At 46.1% G+C, this 22,230-nt stretch overlaps 1 protein-coding gene across 2 annotated transcripts in view; it reads right to left on the reverse strand.

The window, feature by feature from the left end:
- The window catches only part of lhfpl7 (LHFPL tetraspan subfamily member 7), a 319,194-nt gene that overhangs the window by 119,259 nt on the left and 177,705 nt on the right, over nucleotides 1–22,230 (reverse strand). For both annotated transcript variants that reach the window (XR_013889296.1, XM_080210867.1), the window contains one exon: nucleotides 12,506–12,644. Coding sequence is in view for 1 of the 2 variants with exons in the window: in XM_080210867.1 (XP_080066993.1) it covers nucleotides 12,506–12,644 (139 nt within the window). In the remaining variant the exon portion in view is untranslated. The remainder of the gene's footprint in view (nucleotides 1–12,505; nucleotides 12,645–22,230) is intronic.

Genomic DNA, 22,230 nt, shown 5'->3' on the forward strand with positions numbered 1-22,230 from the left:
AGGGTCAACGGCAAGGTTCTAAGGAATGTGGAGGAACAGAGAGATCTTGGGGTTCATATCCACAGATCTCTGAAGGTTGCCACTCAAGTGGATAGAGCCGTGAAGAAGGCTTATAGTGTGTTAGCGTTTATTAACAGGGGGGTTTGAGTTTAAGAGCTGTGGAGTTATGCTGCAACTATACCGGACGTTGGTGAGACCACATTTGGAATATTGTGTGCAGTTCTGGTCACCTCACTATAAGAAGGATGTGGAAGCATTGGAGAGAGTGCAGAGGAGATTTACCAGGATGCTGCCTGGTTTGGAGGGTAGGTCTTATGAGGAAAGGTTGAGAGAGCTGGGGCTTTTCTCTTTGGAGTACAGGAGGATGAAAGGGGACTTAATAGAGGTTTATAAGATGATGAGAGGGATTGATAGAGTGGATGTGCAGAGACTATTTCCTCGGGTGGATGTAGCTGTTACTAGGGGGCAAACTATAAGGTTCGTGGTGGGAGATATAGGAGAGCTGTCCAAGGTAGATTCTTCACTCAGAGAGTGGTTGGGGTGTGGAATAGACTGCCTGCTGTGATAGTGGAGTCGGACACTTTAGGAACTTTCAAGCGGTTATTGGATAGGCACATGGAGCACTCCATAATTATAGGGAGTGGGATAGCTTCATCTTGGAATTGGACATAGCTCGGCACAACATTGAGGGCCGAAGGGCCTGTACTGTGCTGTAATGTTCTATGTTTTCTATGTATGTTTTCTATACCACCGAGAACAGAGATGAACCTTTACTTTGCATGGTTAGCACTGCTGCCTCATAGTGTCAAGGACCCGGGTTCGATTCCCAGCTTGGGTCACTGTCTGTGTGGAGTTCGCACGTTCTCCCCCTGTCTGCGTGGGTTTCCTCCAGGTGCTCCGGTTTCCTCCCACAGTCCAAAGATGTGCGGGTTAGACGGATTGGCCGTGCTAAATTGCCCCTTCGTTTCAGGGGGATCAGAAGGATAAATACGAGGGATTACAGGGAGAGGGCCTGGATGGGATTGTTGTCAATGCAGGTTTAATGTTAAAGTAAAGTTTATTTATTAGTCACAAGTAAGGCTTACATTAACACTGCAATGAGATTACTGTGAAAGCCCCCTAGCTGCCATACTCCGACGCCTGTTTGGGTCAATGCACCTAATCAGCACATCTTTTGGACTGTGGGAGGAAACTGGAGCACCCGGAGGAAACGCACGTGCAGACTCCACACAGACGGTGGCCCAAGCCGGGAATAGAAACTGGGTCCCTGGCAACTGTGAGGCAGCATTGCTAACCTACTGTGCCAACCACTGTGCCATCATGCCATCTTCACCGTTGTGCTGTGGGTCGAATGGCCTCCGTCTGCGCTGTAGGGATTCTATGATTCTATCCGTGCAGTTGACAGAAGAGTTATTCAGCCCGTCATTCTGTACTGGACCAGGTTTTAAAATGAAAGCTTCATCTGAGCTTCAGTCCGTTCCGCTCGATGAACGGAAATTTCCAGGAGTCAAAACAGAAATTGTGAAGTGGCGACATTCAGATCAATCCCACACATTTCTGGCAGAATTTCTGATCCTTCCTGACAGGGATTCCTTTAATAATGAGGCAATCCAGCTTCATTTTCATATCACTGCGTGGTACGGTGCCTGAGGTACGTCCCAGTAATCACAGCCACAGTGGAAACATCAGTGCCTGTTACTGCTGTCACACTGGGTTAAGGAGCTTTCAAAAAGCTAATGTGCGACAGATGTGTAAGGTGCTGCCAGGGTGTAACACTAAGGTCGCAGGGGATGGCTCAGTGGCATCGCCACTGAGGCTAGTAACCGTGGGTGATACAGCCTCAGCGATGGCCATCGCTGCCTTCCTGGGGCCGCGCAGCTGCCAACACTTTGGTCAGGCCAGGTTGTGAAAAAGAAGTTAAAAGGATTTGGGAAAATAAGAATGAAGACCAACATAAGTTACATATTTTAAATTAGCCATTATTCTTTGAACTGTATTTTTTGTGTGTTTGTTATTTTTATAGGAACAACCGACAGGGTGGCGCAGTGGTTAGCATTGCTGCCTCACAGTACCAGGGAGCCAGGTTCAATTCTGACCTTGGGTCACTGTCTATTTTGGAGTCTGCATGTTCTCTCTGTGTCTGCGTGGGTTTCCTCCGGTTTCCTCCCACACTCCAAAGATGTGCGGGTTAGATGGATTGGCCATGCTAAATTGCCCCTTGGCATTCCAAGATGTGCAGGTTAGGGTGATTAGTGGGGTAAAAGTGAATCAAAAATTGCAGAAGCTGACAGTAGAAAAGGAGGCCATTTCGCCCATTAAGTCTGCACCAGCCACAATCTCACCCAGACCCTATACCCATAACTCCAGGCATTTACCCTACTAGTCTCCCTGACACTAAGGTGCAATTTAGCATGGCCAATCCACCTATCCTCACATTTTTGGAGTGTGAAAGGAAACCGGAGCACCCGGAGGAAACCTATGCAGACATGGGGAGAATGTGTAAACTCCACGCAAACAGTGACCCAAGGCCAGAATCAAACCTGGTGCTATGAGGCAGCAGTGCCAACACTGTGCCAATGTGCTGCCCTTAAATCAGAGAATCTACATCTACACAATACTTTACCAGGTCAGGAAATGTGATATAGAATTACAGAATAAATGCTGTATTGTAAGTTAGACACTTGGTGCAGAGAGATAGAATCACAGAGGCACAGAATACTATAGTGCAGAAGAGGCCCTTCGGTCCATCGAGGGTTTGCACTGGTGCATGAAAAGTCCAGATCTGCCCACCTAATACCACTTGCCAGCACTTGGCCCACAGCCTTGAATGTTATGGCATGCCAAGTACTCATCCAGGTAAGCTGAGATTGGTTCACGATTCTTCATAACTGCAAGAAGTCTCACAACACCAGGTTAAAGTCCAAAACGCTTATTTGGAATCACGAGCTTGCGGAGCGCTGCTCCTTCATCAGATCCCTCATCAAGGAGCAGCACTCCGAAAGCTCATAATGCCAGATAAATCTGTTGGACTTTAACCTGGTGTTGTCAAACTTCTTACTGTGCCTGACCCAGTCCAACACCAGCATCTCCGCACCGTGGGTGGAGTTACTTCTTAATCGGATGCTCAGGTTGCATGGAACAGGAGGAGGGAACAGGATCGAGGGAGAGGGCTCTTGTTGGCACACGTTAGCGAAAGAGGAAGCTGTGAATCTCAAAAATGATTCAGGAAGTACCATGACTTCTGGTAAAGCAGCCAATGTGTAGAGCAGTAATATTGTCAGTGGGTATTGAAGTTGGTTGGATCACACTTTACCAGCCCTTCTGTTCTTAGTAATAAAGTGCTCTCCTCTTGAATGGAGAGCTGACTTTCTATAATGTGTTTAACATGTTTGAATTGGACACTCTGCCCATGTTTGGAGTGCCCAAGGGAACAGGGTAGATGTGAATGTTCAGTCCTGTTTAATGTGTGTCCTTGCAAGTGTCAACACGAGAGAATGTGAAGAGTGCAGAACACACTCACCCTGAAGCAGTTTACAGATTGCCATTTTCTAAACTATATTTAAATAAACTGTGGGCTTTTAATCCGTATTAGTGGCACGGCGGCACAGTGGTTAGCACTGCTGCCTCACAGTGCTCCCGGCTTGGGTCACTGTCTGGGGAGTCTGCACATTCTCCCCGTGTCTGCATGGGCTTCCTCCGCGTGCTCCGGTTTCCTCCCACAGTCTGAAAGATGTGCTAGCTAAGTGCATTGGCCGTGTTAAATTCTTCCTCACTGTACCCGAACAGGCACCAGAGTGTGGCAACTATGGGATTTTCATAGTAACTTAATCGCAGTGTTAATGTAAGCCTATTTGTGATACTAATAATAAAGTGAAACTTTTGCTGGTTGTAAATTCATTGGCACTTTGTCCTTCTTCCTGGGGTGGATAGCTTGACAAATTTTCTGCTCTTTTTGCATTCATAGTCAGCAGCAAATGTTCACACAAGAGTTGTACCATTCCTTATAGTTTCTCCCTTTGTTAGTGAGGGTGGACATATTGTTCTATCTGTTTTGTTATGTTTTTAGGTCAATGATGGGTTGTCTAGGCTGGTGGGTGGGCTGCATGAGTGGCCCTCCTTCAGCTCAGTGAGCCGCAAGATTGAAATCGGGCTCGTTCACGAACCGCGGTCCCCATGAATACGATTAAATACAGTTAATTCATGCTGAACATAGTGGGCGGCGCGGTGACACAGTGGTTAGCACTGCTGTCTCATAGCGCCAGGGACCTGGGTTCAATTCTGGCTCAGGCTACTGTCTGTGTGGAGTTTGCACATTCTCCCTGTGTCTGCATGGGTTTCCTCCGAGTGCTCCGGTTTCCTCCCATACTCCAAAGATGTGCGGGTTAGGTTGATTGGCCATGCTAAATTGCCCCTTAGTGTCTGGGGGATTAGCAGGGTAAATATGTGGGGTTATGGAAATAGGGCCTGTGTGGGATTGTGGTCAGTGTAGGCTTGATGGGCCGAATGGCCTCCTTCTGCACTGTAGGGAATTCTATGATAATCAGTTATAGAAAATCATTCATTTATCAATAGAACTATCATCAACTTCTGATGGTGAAAGCGAAAGAAATATTTTCGGACACAGAGGGAGTGCACGGCTCTCACACTCAACACTGTGAGCAATCAGCACACACCTCACTTCACTTGCTGTTGCTTTATGTGTGAATCACTTCAGTCATACTGGCAGGAAAACAAAACTACATGGATGGAAATCAGCGGAAAATGGCAATGCTGTGTGTGTGGGCACCAGTCAACAAGATGTCTCGTGGGCCACACTCAGAACTCAGATAGGTCGCATGTGGACCCCAGGCTATAGGTTGCCCACCACTTATCACCCTTAGACACAATCATGTGACTATGGCTGGAATTCTCTGGTCTCGCATGCCCCGCCAACGTAGCCAGCGAGAACAGAGAATTTGGCACTCAGCCAAATCCCCGCTCAGAGGAGCGGAATTAGTGAATCCCAGGTCAAAGAATTCCAGCCTACAATTCATAGTTGTCAACATTTTCCCTCCTCTCGTGGTGACTCGCAGGAACACATCGACATAGGAACAAGAGTCAGCCAGGAGATCCTTCCGCTGCTCAGGTCGAACTTGGCCAATCTGTGTCCTTAGTATTGTAGTGACTTCAATCAAGCCATTGAGATTGGCCTATTGGGAGTATAAACCCCCTGATTAAGGATCCAATTGATGGGCCAATCAGGGAGTCTTTGCTTTATATTTAACTGGGAGTCTCAGTTCCTCTGGCACGCCTGAAGGTAAACTGCTGGCACTCTGTGTACTGCTGTTAGAGCCTGTTAATAAAGGGACTTATGCCTCCAAAGACTTATTACAGGGATAATTTAAAGCTAATTTTAATCTAACTGATGAGTCTGGGTGTAGTGCTGGTTTACAGTCTGCTGGAGATGAAGCGCTGTCAAAATCATTGAAACTGACACTGGGGGATGTCTATGAAAGCAGTTTTTAACACAGGATGCCTATCTCTTCCATCTGATTTACAAGATCCTCTTTCTTTCCTTATCCTTTGATAACCTCACTTAATTTTAAAAAAATCTGCTCATCTCAGTCTTGAGATTTTCAACTAAGTATCCCAAGTACCCACACTGTCCTGGGGATAGAATTCTAGATGCCCACCTATCCTCCATGTGGAAAAGTGCTTCCTGGTTTCATTCTTAAATGCTCCAGCTCTGATTTTGAAATTGTGCTTCTTTCTTCCGAATATCCTCCCTAGATCAAGTCGTTTTGCTATTAAACCCCACTATAATAATTCCAGGAGTCAACTGTAAAGAAGCGGTGCTTTATTGCACAAAATAAAGTGAAATAAAAAGCCTATGGTGAACGCAAACTGGTCCCAACCTGGTCAGTACAACAATGGACCCACTCAGGGGCCTGCTTTATACAGGGCTCAGTATACCAGCTCCATGTAGTTAGTTAAAGGGGAGGCGATGGCCTAGTGGAATTATCGCAAGAGTATTTGGGGAGGGGGAGAGAGGATCAGGACATTGAATTCGATGATCAGTCACGATCAAAATGAATGGCAGAGCAGGCTCGAAGAGCTGAATGGTCTACTCTGCTTCTAGTTTCTATGTTGCTATTAATCAAGAAACTCAGATAACATTCTTGGGACCTGGGTTTGAATCCCACTGCGGCAAATGGTGGAATTTGAATTCAATACAATGTACCTGGTATTAAGAATTGACTGTGACCATTGTCGATTGTCAGAAAAGCCCACGTGGGTCACTAATTTCCTTTAGGGAAGGAAATCTGCCATCCTTACCAGGTCTGGCCTACGTGTGACTCCAGAGCCACAGCAAAGTGGTTGACTCCTAACTGCTCTCCAAGGGCAACTAGAGATAGGCAAGAAATGCTGGCCAGCCAGCAATGCCCATATCCCATGAATAAATATAAAAAAGGCCCCAGGGAGCTCATTTTCAACTGGTCCCACAGTAACACTGGATAAGTGATTTCCCCACACAAGTCCTGGGGTTATTGCACCACAATCATACCTAACGCCTCCATTAGACTACCAAATGCAGGGGGACACAAGCCAAGTATAAGCTAAGATAAGGTACGTTCATGTGCTGACCATGTTTTTGGCACAGTTCCTCTCTTCTGTGTCAGCCCATCGTCAGGGGTTGTCGAGCAGTCCACACCTCACTTTCCAGCAGGGAGCAACTGGGAGCACGGATCCTGGCTGGAATTTCCTCCGCAGGCTTCCCTTTCCCCGGTCTCAGAATGCAAACAGCGAACTTGCTCAGCTTTGGAGTGGCAGTTGCTCAGCACTACACTGTATTGCGATCTGCCACAGAATGTTAAGTACCCAGGTCAGAATTTTGGATTGAACAGGCGGGCACACCTACGGGAGTCTGAAGTGCGGCCGCCAACAAGAAATTTTGCCCATTGAGGGCCAATTAGAGGCGATTTTACGCGGCTCGTCTGCTTTTATGGTTGGGGAGTGGGCCAGTTTCCAGGCGGCCTTTACATTTTAGCTGTAACCTTGATCCAGGGCGGGATGAACTGTCAGGACTGAAATAAAATGACCAAAGGTGTCTGGGGGAACTAAGCACTGTCTGTGATTGCGCTACCCAGGCACTTGTGGTGTAGTTTTATCATCAATATTTATTTGTTGAGAGTCAGCAGCTCCGCAGAAGCTGTTCCCCCTGAGGGAGCACGTTAGAAGTGCCAGCCAGTGCTCTCCCTCTGCCCAGTGCCTGCTCTCTTCCTGCCCTCCCAGGCAGCGCTCAGCCTTTCACAGAGATGGATGGTCCAGCTGGTAGGAAATGGTGCTCCGAGGTTAATCATGACTGGGAACGGGTTTCACGTCCACTTTTGGGTCCACCCCGTGCGCGCACCCGACGCTCAAAAAATTCAGGCCCCAAGTGTTTGCCCTGTTTAACCCCTACCAGGGGCTGGTGGAATGTGGTGGTCACAGTGACGGAAATCGGATTGGTTAATTCTTTTCTTCAAACCTTGATCTTCTTACTCACCCTTAACTCAGCACAGGTCAAGACTCATAGAGGTTCATGGCATGGAAGCAGGCCCTTCGGCCCAATTTATCCATGCTGCTTTCTTTTTAACCACTAAGCTAGTCCCAATTGCCCACATTTGGCCCATATCCCTCTATACCCATTTTACCCATGTAACTGTTTAAACGCTTTTTAAAAGACAAAATTGTACCCGCCTCTACTACTACCTCTGGCAGCTTGTTCCAGACACTCACCACCCTTTGTGTGAAAAAATTGCCCCTCTGGACACTTTTGTATCTCTCTCCGCCACCTTAAACCTATGCTCTCTAGATTTAGACTCCCCTACCTTTGGAAAAAGGTGTTGACTATCTAGCTGACCTACGCCCCTCATTATTTTATAGACCTCTATAAGTTCACCCCTCAGCCTCCCACACTCCAGGGAAAAAAGCCTCTCCTTATAACTCAAACCATTAAGTCCCGGTAACATCTGAGTAAATCTTCTCTGCACTCTTTCTAGCTTGAACGCTGCTTGAGGCCTCTCTATTCTGGAAGGTCACCATAAGCTGACCATTTTTATGTCACTTAATACATCATGTTGATCCTACTTTTGAAATCAGAACCGTGAGGGAACGCAGCTAGTTTTCTCACTGAAAGGTCTCCGAGCTCTCTGGAAGGTTCTACATTTGTGATTTGAGCTCAGCTGTTTAACCACTTGATCACGGATTCTTTATTTTTCAGCTCACACGTTGCCTTTCCAAGACTGCTTTCCAATTTAAATTCAATATAAATTGGCTAACTCTATGCAGGGTTTGTAAGAACAGGATTTAAAGCTGAGTTTGAAGCCTAAATTAAAATGCTTATGGGCCCCAAATGGCCATTAAGCAAATCGAATCCATTAAGTGAATTTCTCTCTCTCTCTCCCTCTCAGTGCAATGTGCATACACAGAAATACTTACCATGATAAACGTCTCATTCTGACCCTTCAGCACGGCTCTTCTGTGCCAGTTGAGATGGAAAGAATAATTTGAAGAGGTTCTTTGACGAGACAGCCGAGGTCCACTCGCAATCATAGAGCCATAGAATTCCCTACAGTGCAGAAGGAAGCCATTTGGTCCATCGAGTCTGCACCGACCACAATCCCACCCAGGCTTTACTCCCGTCACCCCTCATACTTAGCCTGCAAATCCTCCTGACACTAAGGGTCAATGTAGCACGGCCAATCAACCTAACCCGCGCATCTTTGGATTGTGGGAGGAAACCGGAGCACCTGGAGGAAACCCACACAGACACGGGGAGAACGTGCAAACTCCACACAGACAGTAGCCCGAGGGCGGAATTGTGCCAGGTCCCTGGCGCTGTGACGCAGCAGTGCTAACCACTGTGCCACCGTACTGTCAGCTCTCCACCTTCAGAGTGAGTTCTGCTGAACAAGAGGGGATGTGTTTTTTTTCATTCATGGGACATGGGTGTCGCTGGCTGGCCAGCGTTTACTGTCCATCCCTAGTTGCCCTTGGAGGGCTGTTGAGAGTCGACCACATTGCTGCGGCTCTGTAGTCACATGTCGGCCACAACAGGAAAGGACGGCAGATTTCCTTCCCTAAAGGACATTAGTAAATTAGACTTTTTTTTCCAACAATCCACAGTGGTTTCATGGTCGTCAGTAGATTCTTAATTCCAGATATTTTTTATTGAATTCAAATTCCAGCATCACCGTGGCGGGATTTGAACCTGTATCCCCCAGAGCATTAGCTGAGTTTCTGGATTAATAATCCAGTGATAATACCACTCAGTTGTTGCCTCCAGTGTCAGAATACCAGGGCACACCGTCTCATAGTTGTCCTCCAACCCAAGGTAATCACTGAGACCAGCAGCAAAAATAAACAGGCGTCATGCCAATCCCTGGCAAATGCCATTAACCCCACAACTTGACATGGCATTCAGTGACTGGGAAAATATTGTTCAAAAACAACAGGACGTTTACTGGTTACATTTTCTTGCTTCCATTGGAACATGTGGATTTCTCTTCCGTAGTGGCTGGCAGTTTTGAGGGGGAGACTTCCTCTGGTCCCCGAAGCAGTTGTGTGGGCTGAATAGATCCTTCCGAGTAAGAGATGAGCCAGCTGGCATGACTCACGAACAGAGATCAGACCCACACAGAGCCTGAAGAAAGTCGATATTTGGAAGCAGTCCAGAACTTGGATTGGCACCGGCATGAATTCCCTGTAGATCTCACACTGGTGTCCGCCACAGCACATTGGAAAACCCACTGGAGGATACAGTAAAACTGATTTGCATCCCGCTAATGGGATGTATATGAAGGCCTATCTGGAATAATGTCCCCGCCCCAGTTATCCGTGATGCCAATGGAAAAACAGGCTGGTCCAGAACACATTTGGAACATGTGCAGAGGTCAGGACTCACCTGAGCTGTGCCGAGGGCTGCCTCTGGAGTTTGGGATAGAGACCAGCAGCAATCCCGAATCCTGGAGTAGGTGGGAGGCATCTACAGCTGGATCTTCCCAGTGTCATGAGGTGGTCCACCATCCATCCTTCGAGTGTTCCTGGAGATCCCTCTTCCTTTCCAGGAGGCCCGTCTGCTTTCTTCTACAGTGGGTTGGTGACATCGGGCGCCCGGATATGATAGCGGGATGCACACTATCACGCCCACCCCATTTGTCACAATACTCCCAGGTGCATAATTAATGAGGTCACAGCAGAAGATACAGCATGGATTCCAGCCGGCATCTGCAGTGGGAAACACTCTGCATTTCACCTCATGTTCATTCTCAACTCTCCCTTGGAGAGAGCTGCTGGAAAACCCAGAGACTGGTTTGTTCTGGCTCTTCCCTCTCACTGATTAAAGACCACCGCTACCACATTGTCTTCTGCACCTCATTAACTATGCAGCTGGGAGTTTTGGGCCACATTCCGAGATGGGAGTGGGCATGATGGTATCTGAGAGTTTCAGCAGTGAGGCCAAAGAATTGTCCTCTCTGTGAGGAGCTGATTGTTACACACCCACACTTTCCCATTAAGATTGTTGAGTTCTGACTGATGAAAGCATGAACCATAGAATCTCTACAGTGCAGAAAGAGGCCATTTGGCCCATCAAGCCTGCACCAACAACAATCCCACCAGTTCCTATCCCCGTAACCCCATGTAGTTATCTGGCTAATCCCCATAACGATAAGGGACAATTTGAGCATAATTAACCTAACTTGCACATCTTTGGACCGTTGGAGGAAACAAGAGCACCCTGAGGAAACCCACACAGACATGGGGAGAATGTGCAAACTCTACACAGAAATCACCCAAGACTGGAATTAACCTGGGTCCCTGGAGCAATGAGGCAACAGTAGTAACCACTGTGCCACCACGTTCAAAGCTTTGCTGATGGCAGGGCGAATATACCCAGTGAGTGCCGTTCACCTATCATATCTGTGCTCGCTGACTTACCTTGGCTTCTGGTCCTCCAATGCCTCAAATTTAAAACCTTTGTTCTTGTTTTTATATTATTCCAAGGCTGTATTGCTCCCTCACTCTGTAATCTCCTACAACCCTCTGAGATACATCTGCACCTCCAGTTCTGGCCTCTCGCTTACCCCTGATGTCAATTGCTCCACTGTTCGTGGCCATGCTTTCAGCTGAGGCTGTATACTCCAGAACTCCCTCCTGAAATGTATCGCCTCCTATTGGTTGTTCCTGAAAACGCCACCTCTTTAACCAACCCTTTAGTCTGTCATCCTGATGTCTCACTCTTCAGTCTTCAGAAACTGTTTCTATTGATAATACTCTTTTTAAGCCCTGGGGAGCATTTAGAAACATAGAAAAATAGAAAAACTACAGCACAATACAGGCCCTTCAGCCCACAAAGTTGTGCCGAACATGTCCCTACCTTAGAGATTATTAGGCTTACCTATAACCCTCTATCTTACTAAGTTCTATGTACTTATTTAAAAGTCTCTTAAAAGACCCTATTGAATCCGCCTCCACTGTTACTGGCAGCCCATTCCAGGCACCCACCACTCTCTTAGCGAAAAACTTACCCCTGACATCTCCTCTGTATCTACTCCCCAGCACCTTAAACCTGTGTCCTCTTGTCGCAACCATTTCAGCTCTGGGAAAAAGCCTCTGACTATCCACTCGATCAGTACCTCTCAACATCTTATACACCTCTATCAGGTCACCCCTCATCCTTCATCTCTCCAAGGAGAAAAGGCCGAGCTCCCTCAACCTATCCTCATAAGGCATCCAGGCAACGTCCTTGTAAATGTCCTCTGCACCCTTTCTATGGCTTCTACATCCTTCCTGTGGTACTAAAGGTGCATATGCAAGTATAAATTCTTGTTGGAGATTGTTATAATTGAGCAATGCAGACACAAAGGGTCCCAGGTTTAATCTACGATCTGTGCTAGCTTGGCAATAGCAAGAAGGCTACAATCAGTCTCAGTGACCACCAGAGGAAAGCAGCTTCCTTACTATTGAAAGATGGATCTGAACAGCCTTTTCTTGGAGGAGCTCCTGTGGAACTGTATTCCAGCAAAGAATCAATGATAGGGGAGAAGGAGGTGGATAATTGATGAAAAACCAATATAATCATTTAGAACACAATAGGGCCAGAGTTTTGAATGTGCGTTTGCCAGTCAGGGTCTTTGCCTGCTTGGTACACCCATTGGGAAATGTGCACTGTCGATGACGTTTTATCCACTGTACTTACAGCCAATCTTCATGACAAACCTAAACAGGACGTCAATTAATATCACACGGACTAGTTTATTCCACCTGAAGCCTTAATGCAAACTGCTAGTGGGAAATCACACACTCTGCAATTAACTCACAGTCCTCTTGTATACTATTCCGTACCCCTGTCTGTTTAATTACTCTTTTATAATTCTCACTCAGTGCTTCCAATGTTATTGACATCACTGTGATAAACCGCTGGACAATATAACAGAGAGACAGAGAGAGAGAGAGAAGTGCAGGAGTCGGTTGGATCACTTACCCGCCGTTGTCTGCATGTAGCCAGCAAGTGTGCAGATCCTCTTCTCACACAGTCCACTTGGCAGGAAGACAGTCACAATGGCCAATAGGGCACTGGCAGCCAGCAGAACGCAGCCCCCGGAGCACAGAACAGCACTGGTCTGAAACATCAACAGACAGGCAAAGGTTTTAGTCTCGCTGCACAGTTCAAACTTACAGTTAGTCAGACAGACCACTTGCTGCTGAGTCCTGGTTCTCCCCACTCCCACCTATCCTCCCTCACACACACACACACACACACACACACAACATACAACACACACAAAAGACACTCACACACACATACAACACATATTCATGCATACAACACACTCACATTCCAGTCACACACACACACACAACATACAACACACACAAAAGACACACACACACATACAACACATATTCGTGCATACAACGCACACATATTTTAGTCACTCACAAGACACACACACAAACAAGACACACACACTCACATACATAACATAAAACACACACAAAGACACACACACACATACAATACGTACCCATGCACACAATGCACACTTGCACATTCCACTCACACACAGCACACACACACAAACACACACATTTGGAGCTACAGCTCCTTCAGTAGGTGAGATAAAAGGGTTTATTCCTGTCTAACTTCCTGGGCTCTCTGAGACGGATACATATTGTTTATTCCGTATGTCAAAGAGAGCATGGAACTCACAGTGGCAATGAATTGTATCCCTTTATGACTGGAATAGCTAACAGATCCAGCAAATTTAGACGCTGCGTTGTATTTAGACAGCATGCACACAATAGGATAGCTTTCCTATTGTACAGGGCTCAAGTATACCTCATGTTGAGTGTGTTCTATTTTGCGAAAGCAGGTGGTGTTGGAGCAATAGGAGCCTAATCTTTACACACTCGCACAAGTTGATTTTATTTGCAGAGATATACATATAACAACATATATCTCCGAACACAACCACTACAGTTTCAGTCTGCTCCCATTCAGAGGAGCACGAGTAAATCCCCAGTTACTGCATACTATTAAATACACAATTAATGTACAATTAACATAGTGTGGTGCGTACATGGTCACTACCGGTCTCGGGAGACGTGTCAAACCTGATCAGATTTTCATTGTGTCAGAGGATGAATTTAGTCAGTGTCCCCTGTCCTGGAGTGGATCTTCGGAGGTGGGTGGGGGGGTGGTGGTGGTGTCGGCGGGGGGCAGTGTCGGAGGGGGGGGGGCTCACCTGCACCCAGTAATATCCTCCATGCCTTCAAACACTGCCATAGAGAGAGCAGTGGATTCCACCCTTTGGTTTGCCATCTCACAATTGTCGACTAGGAAATGTCTGTGCTTCAAGATGAAATGATCACAAGTCTTTAGTTACGGAGGTTCCCTGATGGACGGCATGGTGGCACAGTGGTTAGCACTGCTGCCTCACAGTGCCAGGGACCCAGGTCCGGTTCCCGGTTTGGGTCACTGTCCGTGTGGAGTCTGCAGGTTCTCCCCGTGTCTGCGTGGGTTTCCGCCAGGTGCTCCGGTTTCCTCCCACAGTCTGAGAGACTTGCTGGTTAGGTACTAAATTCTCCCTCAGTATACCCGAACAGGTGCCAGAATGTGGCGACTAGGAGATTTTCACAGTAATTTCATTGCTGTGTTAATGTAAGCCTACTTGTGACACTAATAAATAAACTTTAAATGAATGTTGGAAGAAAGGTCTGCAAAGGGAAACAAGGTGAAATTTGGATTAGGGGCCTGTACATGTGATCTACCTGCTGTTACCTATACAAGGGGGTGTTGAGCACGTTGTCAGCAGTCACCTTCATTTGCTGGACTGCTTTCCGTCTTGTTGGAGCATCAGAAAACCACAGATAGCTCTCTGCTGACAGCCGCAACACTGTCACATTAATATTACAGCCTGTGTTCAGTTAGCTTCTAGGCCAACCTCACTCATGTTACAGCCCTGACTTCCTTACATCACAATCCAACTTTGGTTATGTTAAAGCTCAGAATACTTTGTATTACAATCTGTTCTTAGTCATATTACAGGATGTACTTGTGTGTATTTGTCTCATCTATATTATAGCCCTGTTTCATATCACAGGATATTCTGATGTGTATTACAAAAACCATCTGTCTTATATTACAGGGGGCTTCATGTTCAGCTCTGCAGCAAACTCTCATTCATGTTTCGCGCAACCGCATTTCACCGCAGAAAGCGTTCTTTCTGGTTGTATCACAGCTTGGTATGGCTCCTGCTCTGTCCAAGACCACAAGAAACTACAAAAGGTTGTGAACAAAGTCCAGTCCATCTCGCAAACCAACCTTCCATCCATTGACTCTGTCTACACTTCCCGCTGCCTCGGCAAAGCAGCCAGCACAAATAAGGATTCCGAGCACCCCGGACATTCTCGCTTCCTCCTTCTTCCATCAGAAAAAAGATACAAAACTCTGAGGTCACGTACCAACTGACTCAAGAACAGCTTTTTCCCTGCTGCCATCACTTTTGAATGGACCTATCATATGCTAAACTGATCTTTCTTTAAACCCTAGCTCTAACTGTAACACTCTGCACCCTCTCCTATCCTTCTCCCCTACGTATTCTATGCTTTGTCTTATAGTACACAAGAAACAATACTTTTCATTATATCCCAATGCATGTCACAATAATAAATCAAATCAAACTCCCATCTTCTATTGTACTCCTGTTCCTACTTATATTACAGCCTTCTTGCTTTCAGGATGTTACAGTTGGCCCTCTTATCTTTTTTCCATTCTACCCCTTGCAAATGATAGGCCTGCCTTGTTTAAATTTCAGACTTGTTTCTAGTTCAGTTTATTGTAATCCAGTATCCTGCCGCTTTCATATTATCATTCAGCCTTGTTCAGATGGCAGCCCAGTTAGATTGCCATCTCATTTTGATTACAGCCTTCGCTTAGTTTGCAGCCGTCTCATCTTTAAGTTGCAGTACATTTGGCACCTATGTTACCTAGGAAACATAGGAGCAGGAATAGGCCATTCAGCCCATCGAGCCAGCTCCGCCATTTAGCATGATCCTGCATGATCAGACACTTCAATGTTTTTTTATAGCCATAGTCTTTTACATAATTGCTAATCAGTAATCTATTAACCTCTGCTTTGAACACACTCAATACCAGAGCTTCCTCAGCCCTCCAGGATAGAGTTCTCAAGATTAACAGCCCTCTCAGTAAAGAAATATCTCCTTGTCTCAGTCCTAAGAGGCTTCCCCCTTTGTTTTGAAATTGTGCTTCTGGTTTTGGACTTCCCAATCAAGGGAAACATCTTACCTGCATCTAACCCCCTCAATTCCTTTAATTATTTTGTAGGTTTCAATGAGATTATAATAACTCCAGGGGTCAGCTATGAAGGATTTTACTGCATAAAATGAAAATAAATAATAACCACAAGCCTGTGGTGAACACAACAGGTCCCAATCAGGACTAAAAAAAAGTAATGCACTCTCTCAGGGTCTTGCTTTATACAGGGCTTGGTATGCAAGGTCCATCTGGTTGGCTAATTATCAATGAGCCCAAATGGGAGATCAATTAGTGATGGCCTATGCAGATCACCGTTTATTCTTCAAAACTGTAGAGAATGCAGGCCCGGTTTGCCTAATCTCTCTTCATAGGACAATCTCAACATCCCCAGAACAAGTCTGGTGAACCTGGACTATTCATATCGTAACACTTCTGTTTCATTTATGTTACATGTTCATCAGTTCGTATGAAAGCTTTTTATATTAAACTCTACCTTCTTTATTTTACTGACCAGTTCACTGATATGATTTTATTTTTCTGCCTGTTATCACAGGGCTGGAGTAGTGAGCTGGTGAGGAGCATAGACACTTTGCTGGTAATGTCTGTACCATCACCACAATTCTTTTTCAACAGAGCTTCTCACTTAAAGGAGAGAGGGAAATCTATTAGATGTGTCATCTTTGGCTGCTGATAGTGATATATGATGTTGGCAGTGATAGATTGGCACTTACAGAGTTCAGATACCAGACTAGTTTCCACTCTCCGACGGAACGTGTCTGGATCGAAATAGCACATAGTATGAAGAGAGATGGAACAGTTTAGGCCGATACTCTCTGGAATATAGAAGAATGATGGGGAAATCAAATTGAGGTACACAAGACGATAAAAGATATGGATAAAATAGACGTGGAGCAGATGCTTCCTCTTGTGGGGCATTCTAGGGCAAGAGGTCATAGTCTTAGAATAAGGGGCAGGAAATTTAAAACAGAGCTGGGGAGAAACTACTTCTCCCAAAGGGTTGTGAATCTGTGGCATTCGCTACCACAAAGTGCAGCGGATGCTGGGACAGTGAGTAAATTCAAGGAGGAGTTAGACAGATTTTTAATTGGTAATGGGTTGAAGGGTTATGGGGAGAAGGCAGGAAAATGAGGATGAGGAGCATATCAGCTGTGATCGCATGACGGAGCAGTCTCGATGGGCCGAATGGCCCGACTCTGCTCCTATATCTTATGAACTTATGAACATCATTCTTACAACAGGTGAATGAAGGGAGGATGGAGAGAATGCACCGTGATTTTGTGTCCTGATATCTGCCATTTCTGAACAATCAGTGACACACTGAGGGCTTCATGTCGAAATCTCATGAATGTGGAGCAGACAGTTTAAGGATGATCTCTGTACAAACTGGCCCAGTAATTCTAAATTCTCTATAAGAGTGGCAGAGGAGGAAAAGGCAGAAGTAATTAAAGTGTTTCATTGTGGAACACCATTCAATGTTTGATTACAGCTGATCCGCATCTCAGCTCCGTTCACCTTTCTCTGTTCTTCATCCTTTGATGTGCTTACTTGACAAGAATCTAATGATTTTACGTTTGCAAGATCCATTGTCTCCAGGATTCACAGCCTTCTGGATGAGTCATAGAATCCCTACAGTGCAGAAGGAGGCCATTTGGCCCATCAAGTCCACACTGAACACAATCCAATCCAGGTCCTATTCCCGTAACCCCACATATTTATCCTGCTAACCCCCTGACAATGGGGTCAATTTAGCATATCCAATCAACCTAACCCGCACATCTTTGAAGGGTGGGAGGAAACCAGAGGAAACCCATGCGGACACGGGGAGAACGTTCAAACTCCACACAGACAGACACTCAAGATTGGAATTGATCCCGGGTCCCTGCCTCTGTAAGGCAGCAGTGATAACCACTGTGCCACCCACCAATGGAGTGAGTTCCATATTTTACCATCCTTGGCACCAAAGATGTGTATTCTCAAAGCTCCAAAGATGTGCAGGTTAGGTTGATTAGCCATGCTAAACTGACCCTTAAGGAGATTAGCAGAGCAAATGTTCAGTGGCATATTATGGGCAGCATGGTAGCACAGTGGTTAGCACTGCTGCTTCACAACTCCAGGGACCTGGGTTCGATTCCCAGCTTGGGTCACTGTCTGTGTGGAGTCTGCATGTTCTGCCTGCGTCTGTGGGTTTCCTCCGGGTGCTCTGGTTTCCTCCCTCGTGCTGGTTAGCGTGCATTGGCCATGCTAAGTTCTCCCTCAGTGTACCCGAACAGGTGCGGGAGTGTGGTGACTAGGGGAGTTTCACAGTAAGTTCATTGCAGTGTTAATGTGAGTCTACTTATGATCTAACTTTAAGTAATAAATAAATTAACTGAGGAAGTCCTAACCCACCCTTATCACAGATTTTCCTTCTCTCATTTCCTACTCTTTGCAGCTTTCTGTTCATTTCCATAAACTAATCTTTTTGGGTTAAATTGTTACACCTGCAGCAGTTTTGTATTTTTATAATAAAAACAGAAAATGCCTGACAACACTGAGCAGTGCAGTGAGCACAAGGTGCTTTGTATAATAAAGCATTCACATTTTATCAGGAAAATGAGCAATAAAAGATTTGGTTCATTTATAGCCACGATGTAATCTCTCTACCTGGAGCCACTGAATTATTGAGCTGAGTTTAGGAGCAGTGCTATTACCACATGTGGCTTATAAACTAATTGCTGCAGGTTAGACAGAGGAGGTCATGGTCGTTTTAGATCATTGACTTCATTGTGTGATAGCGATACGTTATTGTCTCTTCACCATAAGGTTAATGCACCGATTGAATTGATTCCTTGACTGGGTGGCACGGTGGTATGATGGTTAGCGCTGCTGCCTCACAGCACCCAGGGAGCCGGGTTCAATTCTGGCCTTGGGTCACTGTCTATGTGGAGCTTGCATGTTCTCCCCGTCTCCGCGTGGGTTTTCTCTGGGTGCTCCGATTTCCTCCCACAGTCCAAAGATGTGCAGGTTAGGTGGATTGGCCGTGGAAAATTGCCCTTAGTGTCAGGGGGACTAGCTAGGGTAAATACATGGGGTTATGGGGATAGGGCCTGGGTGAGATTGTTGTTGGTGCACGCTTAATGGGCCGAATGGCCTCCTTTTGCACTGAAGGGTGTCTATATGCTTCTAGCATAACGTCTCCAAATTTATATTAATTCAACAGCAACTAATCGCATCCTGAAGGCAACTCTGCCTTTTGTTTAACTAGTTATCACATCAGATTTCTCGAACTGTTGGCTAATTTGAGATGTTGCATTTATTTTTTATTCATTCGTAGGACATGGGCGTTGCTGGCTGGGCCAGCATTTATTGCCCATCCCTAATTACCCTCGCAAAGGTGGTGGTGAGCTGCCTTCTTTGACCGCTGCAGTCCATGTAGTGTAGGTACCCCCTGGGCGCTGTTAGGGAAGGAGTTCCAGGATTTTGACCCAGCAACAGTGAAGGCATGCAGATATATTTCCTCGTGAGGATGGTGAGGGGAACCTCCAGGCGGTGGCATTCCCATGAGTCTGCTGCCCTTGTGCTCCAAGATGGTGGGCTCGAGGGTGTGGAAGGTGTCATCTAAGGAGCCTTGGTGAGTTCCTGCAGTGCATCTTAAACTTGGTACACACTGCTACTACTGTTCGACAGTGGTGGAGGGAGTGAATGTTTGTGGATGGGGTGCCAATCAAGCAGGCTGCTTTGTCCTGAATTGTGTTGGGCTTCTTGACTGTTGTTGGAGCTGCACTCATCCAATCAAGTGCAGAGTATTCTGTCACACTCTTGACTTGTGCCTTGTATAGTGCCTTTCATTATCTCACTTAATTAAGTATTTCTGAGTTGTAATGTAACAAGTTGAGGCAAAAGAACAAGCACATAGTTGAATGCTAGAATTTAGATGCCAGTTGACAGCCTATTTACTACCCGTCATATTAAGGAAACTAGAGTTAGTGATATTTAAGACATTGAGTGTAACATGGGCTGCAAAGCAGAATTGAGGCAGCTATTCAGATGGCTTTGAGATTGAGCTATACACGGCAGGAAGACCCAGGGTTTGAACCTCAGGTTTACACTGAATCAACATTTGTCAACAAAATGTGCAGCAATGGCGCCTCAGCCCATCTGCTAGGGTCAGGATAAACTGCTCATTGTTAATACACTCTTACCGATGCTGAGAGGATCCATCTGGAGTGTGTGAGGACAATGTATCTTTGAATGACATCTGGAGAGAATTGTGTTCCTGTGTACAATACCTGGAGAGGGCAACATACCTATGTACAATACCTGGAGAGGACTGTGTACCTGTGTACAATATCTGGAGAGGACAGTGTACCTATGTACAATACCTGGAGAGGACTCTGTACCTGTGTGCAATTTCTGGAGAGGACAGTGTACCTATGTACAATACCTGGAGAGGAATGTGTACCTGTGTACAATATCTGGAGAGGACAGTGTACCTGTGTACAATACGTAGAGAGGACAGTGTACCTGTGTACAATACCTGGGGAGGACAATGTATTTGTGTACAATACCTGATACAGTATATCTGTTTTTAAAGTTTTAAGTTTATTTATTAGGGTCACAAGTACGCTTACATTAACACTACAATGAAGTTACTGTGAAAATCCTCTAGTCTCCACACTCCAGACCTGTTCGGGGACACTGAGGGAGAATTTAGCATGGCCAATGCACCTAACCAGCATATGTTTTGGAATGTGGGATGAAACCGGAGCACCCGGAGGAAACCCATGCAGACACAGGGCGAACGTGTAGCCTCCGCTCAGACAGTGACCGAAGCTGGGAATCGAATCCGGGTCCCTGGCTGTTGTGAGGCAGCAGTGCTAACCACTGTGCCACCTGTGTACAATACCTGGCAAGGATGTTGTGCTAATGTGGGCATTAATTAAATAGGCAACAACTTGTACCACCTGGACCCTATGTAAATAGATTGTACAGCACCGGAGGGTCACAGTTCAGCATGGCAGGGTGGCACAGCAGCACAGTGGCAGCCACTTCTGCCCACTCCTTTTTCTATCAGGAAAGGATGGCAGAAAATTGGAGGCAAAATAAAAAACTGACAGGTGCTGTCATATTCCATTTGCCACAAGGTGCACCTGTCCATATTTTGGCAGAATCTTGGGGATAGGTTCAAATAGAATGGAAAATCAGTCAGGGTCTGGGCTAGTACTGCTAGATGGACAGAAACTCTCTCCAGGGTATTCATCCCAACCCTTGGGGGAGGGAGTGATGGAAAGCTCGGCTACATGAACCAAAAGGTCCCAGGTCCGACCTCCAGTGCCCTACAATGTGAGTATGAGCAGCAGCTGAGATTGTGGGTTTCCATCAGTACCAGGGGAATGACCACTCAGGGTTCCTGCTGCTGACTGCTGTCCAACCGCACAGTCCGATTACAGAGTTTACTGATTAGAAACACCAACCAGAACAAACCCATTGAGTCAAAAAAAGTCATTAAAACCCTATCTCCTGTTAGGAGAAAGTAAAGAAAAGACCCTTACATGGCCAACCATTCACTTTCAGCTCATGACTTCATAGAATCCCTACAGTGCAGAAGGAGGCCATTCGGCCCATCGAGTCTGCACCGACAACAATCCCACCCCAGGCCATATCCCACAACCCCATACATTCACCTCACTAACGCCTCTAACCTATACATCCTGGGACACTCAGGGCAATTTGGCACGGCCAAATCGGCTAACTCCGCATATTTTTGGACTGTGGGAGGAAACTGGAGCAGCCGGAGGAAACCTGCGCAGACATGGGGAGAAGGTGCAAACTCCACACAGACTGTTACCCGAGCCTGGAATTGAACCCAGGTCCCTGAGGCAACAGTGCTAACCACCGTGCCACCCTGCCAGCCTATTTACCTATTGGATTTGAGGCTCCTCAGAATGAGGCAGTGAAAAAACGCAAAGCCTGCCTTTCATTCTGTTCGTATTTCATATCATTTTATTTCATAATTCTGTTAAAGTTAGTCTTTTAGTAGAGGACCACTTTTGGGCTATTGGCACTGCCAAGGCTGGTCATGGATCCTGCTCCCAAACAGCTTTTCCATCTGAGTACATTTTAATTAAGCAGCTGTCAGGCATATTTCATCGGAAGGTGAGTTTTGCCCATAAGCCAGCCACTGAAACACGTCAAAGAAGCTTAATGACACACGCATTAGTGGCATAACTCCTTCATGCATGTAATACGTTTGCTATTATCAATGTTGGATGAATACTAACAGCCCCCGGGACTGGCCAGAGGCTGGGCGATGGGGACGATGTCAGCTAGAAAGTTGCCTCTTTCGAGAAAAGAAAATATTGCACTACGGAAAGACAAAGTGGGAACTTTCCCCTCACCTTGTCCAAGGGGGAGGTGATGGCCTAGTG

Source organism: Carcharhinus amblyrhynchos, chromosome 23 (genome assembly GCF_965287045.1).
Source record: "Carcharhinus amblyrhynchos chromosome 23, sCarAmb.v2.hapA, whole genome shotgun sequence".
NCBI lineage: Eukaryota > Metazoa > Chordata > Chondrichthyes > Carcharhiniformes > Carcharhinidae > Carcharhinus > Carcharhinus amblyrhynchos.